Source organism: Pteropus alecto, unplaced genomic scaffold (genome assembly GCF_000325575.1).
Source record: "Pteropus alecto unplaced genomic scaffold, ASM32557v1 scaffold25, whole genome shotgun sequence".
Taxonomy (NCBI): domain Eukaryota; kingdom Metazoa; phylum Chordata; class Mammalia; order Chiroptera; family Pteropodidae; genus Pteropus; species Pteropus alecto.
Window position 1 is genome coordinate 13,443,938 of NW_006441955.1, and position 3,503 is coordinate 13,447,440.

Genomic DNA, 3,503 nt, shown 5'->3' on the forward strand with positions numbered 1-3,503 from the left:
AATAGATCTCTAACCGAGGGGAAGCGTTGCTTTTCACGCTACGCGCCGTAATTAATGGTATGAATCAATTAATTTGACTTTTATTGTGTCGAAAGAAAAAAGCGCAACAAATGGAACTGGCGGCTGGGAGTTGTTCATCCCCCACCCTTTACCCCAGGGAGGTTCCAATAAGACATTGGGGAATGGACGGATCAGACCAGATCTTGGCCCGGGGAGGATGAGCGGCAGGGACCATCGGCGCCGAGGGAGTGCTGAGAACTAGCCTTGGTGGGCAGCATAATCGAAATTAGACTCATTTAGAGGCTATTTCAAGAAGACTGCGGAGGGCGGCCCCTGGAGCCGCCACCCTCCCATGCGCGCGCCGGTGCGCGCGCGCGCACTCACACATTCACACGTGCACTGCGACTCGCCTGCCCAGCCTGTGTGGCTCGTGCTGCGGCCCGCGCCTGCCTCTGGGGTTGGACAACCGAAGCTGAGCAAAAGGAATTTCTGAATTTGTAAATTTTGGTTTCTTTTTCTGTCCTTCCGACCCTCCTTTTGTAATGACTGGGTTTCTCTGGCAATTGCTGCCGCGACCTCTGCAGCTGGGAGAAGTGGACCGCCAGCTCTGAGCTCTGGTGGGTTTCGCGGGAGGCAGTCTAGATAGCTTTGTAAGCGGTTCGGAGCCTGCGGGCCACAAAGCGGTGCAGCTGCGGAAATCAACTCAGAAGCATTTTAGGGTCAGGTGCAACCGGAGGGTCATTTAGATACAGAAAAATCTTGGAATCTCGAGGGCGTTTCAGGGTGGAGTCACTGCCCCAACTCTACATCCCCAATCTGGAACGTCCTGCTTAGTGGGGATCCAACGGGCTAGCAGTTATACCTATCTAGGAAACCATCTAATGGAGATGAAAGTTAATCTGTGTGTCTCACTGCCTATAATGAAGTAAGTTTACGGATTTGGGGTTTATTTGTTTATTTATTATTTATTTCTGAAGTGTCTGGGCCAAGGAAAGAGGGGTTCGCAGGTGACAGAAACACAGACTGAAGGAATCAGAAGCACCAGTGTCTACCGGGAATTAAATCAGTTTGCTAGTGTCTTCTGTAAATACTTCACCAATTATTTCCTTTCGGACCTCCTCACCTAGTGCTCTTAGCTCTGGTGAGGCCGGCATATTCCCTCCCAGACCTCCGCGGACAGACTGGGTTTGGTTTCCTGGAGCCCGCCACACCCGGCAGGCGCTTGCGGCTTGCTATGAGGAGGCCTAAAACTGCGTTAGGGGTGGCACATCGCGGATTCACCCGGTCAGGTGCGGTATTCGGGGGTGCGAGGTCTACGCGCCCCAGTAATGCCACACACTGGGGGTCGGTTTGCGGCCCGCCCTCCCAAACCCAGTTAAATTCCCAGTCTTTCCTACCATTACTGACTTTCCTTGCCAGGGAAACTCGGTGTGCACTGGCCGCATCCTCGCCTCCTCCACCCGCTCTGCTGCTGGTTTCCCAGGAAGTTAAATCTTGGAGGGTTTATCTAAGTCTTGGAAGAGAAGAATCTACGTTAGTTAGCAACTGAGAGCCTAGCACGCCGGCATGCCCCCAGGCCGTCCCCGCTCCCAGGAGTCGGCCGCGCCGCCGGGGAAGTCACACCGCCAGCTCCCAGCGTTGTTTGGCCTCCCGGGCGCAGCGTCTAGTCTAAAGGCCCAAAGCCTCTTCCCTGCCCCACTCGACTTACCCAGGCCGCGGCCAATCCCGGTTCCTTCCCCAGCACATTTCCGACTTTTTCACATGCTAAGTCGTTTAACTACTCGGAGCAGCTAAGTTATGGCTTCTTTATTTATAGGTTCCCTGTTATTTTACGTCGTTTTTATTTCTCTCGGCAACTATTCTAATAGATAAATCGATAGCCATTTTCTGACCTTGGGGAACCCCAGCTGGTGCTGTTCTAGCCCCGCGGGGGGGGGGATTGTATATATATGTGTATATATATACACATATATATATATATATGTATACACACACACACACACACACACACACACACACATACATACACCCACATAGAGCGAAGGCAGGACCCCGGAGAACTGGCTTTGAGGGGCGGGCGAGAGCATTTCCTCAGTAGATGTTTCCGCCGAATGAGCAGAGGCAGGAGGGGGTGTCTGAAGTCTAATTAGCAAAACGGAGCCTGGTGTTCAGCCCTTACTCTTTAAAGCTAAAAAGAAATCAAAAACAAAAACAGACTAAGTTTTTCTTTTTAAAAAAGTGGAATGAGAATCTCGTTCTATGTTGCCCATTCCTTGCCCAAGGAGTGTTGGTAGAAGAGGCAAGGGAAAAGGGGCGGGGATGGCAGGGCAGCAAAAGCCGCCAGGTCCCGCGGACACTCCCAGACCCACGCCCTCACTCGTTCACACCCACTCTCGCGCACTCACGCCCACAGGCTCCCTCGACCCCCGCGCTGGGCTCTAGCCTAGGCTGAGGTCCCCGGGCAGTCCAGGGCGCCCTCGGGGCCCGCGAGACGCTGGCGCCCGGTGCGGCGCGGAGTTGCGGGTCCCTCGTCCCTTTGTTGACAATTCGCTGAACCAACTTGAGTTTGGCCGGCTCGGCGGCTGCCCTGACGTCACGCGCGGTCACGTGGCCCCGCCTCCCGCTGGATCTTTAAGTAGAAAGTAATCTATCAGGCCAGTCCTTAAAACGGGACTTTCGACTACTGGGGCTTCGGCGTCCCTGACACCCCCTCCCCTCGTTGCCCCTGTCCGCGCCCTCCCGAGCTGCTCGGCGCCTGGTGTCCTGCGCCCGCCTGCACAGATCCTGCTCCCCACGCCCGGCCCAGAGGCCGTGGAAGGCACGCGAAGTGAGGGGGCGCGGCGTGGAGAAGCCGCCGGGGCCCGGAGTGGCAGCGAGCGCCTAGTACTGAGCGCCGGGGACAGCCGGAGTTTGCGGAGGGCGTCCGCGGGGGGCGGACCGCAGCGCCCTCGCCGCGCGATGCCGGGCCGCTGAGTGTGAGCTAAGCCGGGAGGGCCCCGAGCCACATACGCCCTCTCCCCTCTCCAAGCACCCCATCTTTCGGGGGCGTCCAAACCCCCTTTCCCTGGGCTCGGCGGCAGCTCTTGACGACCCCAATCGTCCGCGGCTCCTTCCCCGCTGCCTCCACCAACCCCGAGGAGGAATGACCCTCTCCGGCGGCGGCAGCGCCAGCGACATGTCCGGCCAGACGGTGCTGACGGCCGAGGACGTGGACATCGATGTGGTGGGCGAAGGCGACGACGGGCTGGAGGAGAAGGACAGCGACGCGGGATGCGATAGCCCCGCAGGGCCTCCGGAGCTGCGCCTGGACGAGGCGGACGAGGTGACGCCGGCCGCACCCCACCATGGGCCGTCTCAGCCGCCGCACCAGCAACCCCTGGCATTGCCCAAGGAGGCGGCTGGAGCCGGGGCCGGGCCAGGGGGCGAGGTGGGCGCGTCCGAGGCCGACGGCTGCAAGGGAGGCGTTGGCGGCGAGGAGGGCGGCGGGAGCGGCGGCGGGCCGG

The 3,503-nt window shown here is 58.6% G+C and overlaps 1 protein-coding gene across 1 annotated transcript in view; it reads left to right on the forward strand.

Annotated features, from left to right (window-relative positions):
- The first annotated feature begins 3,142 nt into the window (after positions 1-3,142).
- The window catches only part of FOXD3 (forkhead box D3), a 1,422-nt gene continuing 1,061 nt past the window's right edge, over positions 3,143-3,503 (forward strand). The window contains 2 exon segments of the mRNA XM_025052001.1: positions 3,143-3,500; position 3,503. The exon segment at position 3,503 is cut by the window's right edge and continues 407 nt beyond it. Coding sequence (XP_024907769.1) covers positions 3,143-3,500; position 3,503 — 359 coding nt within the window.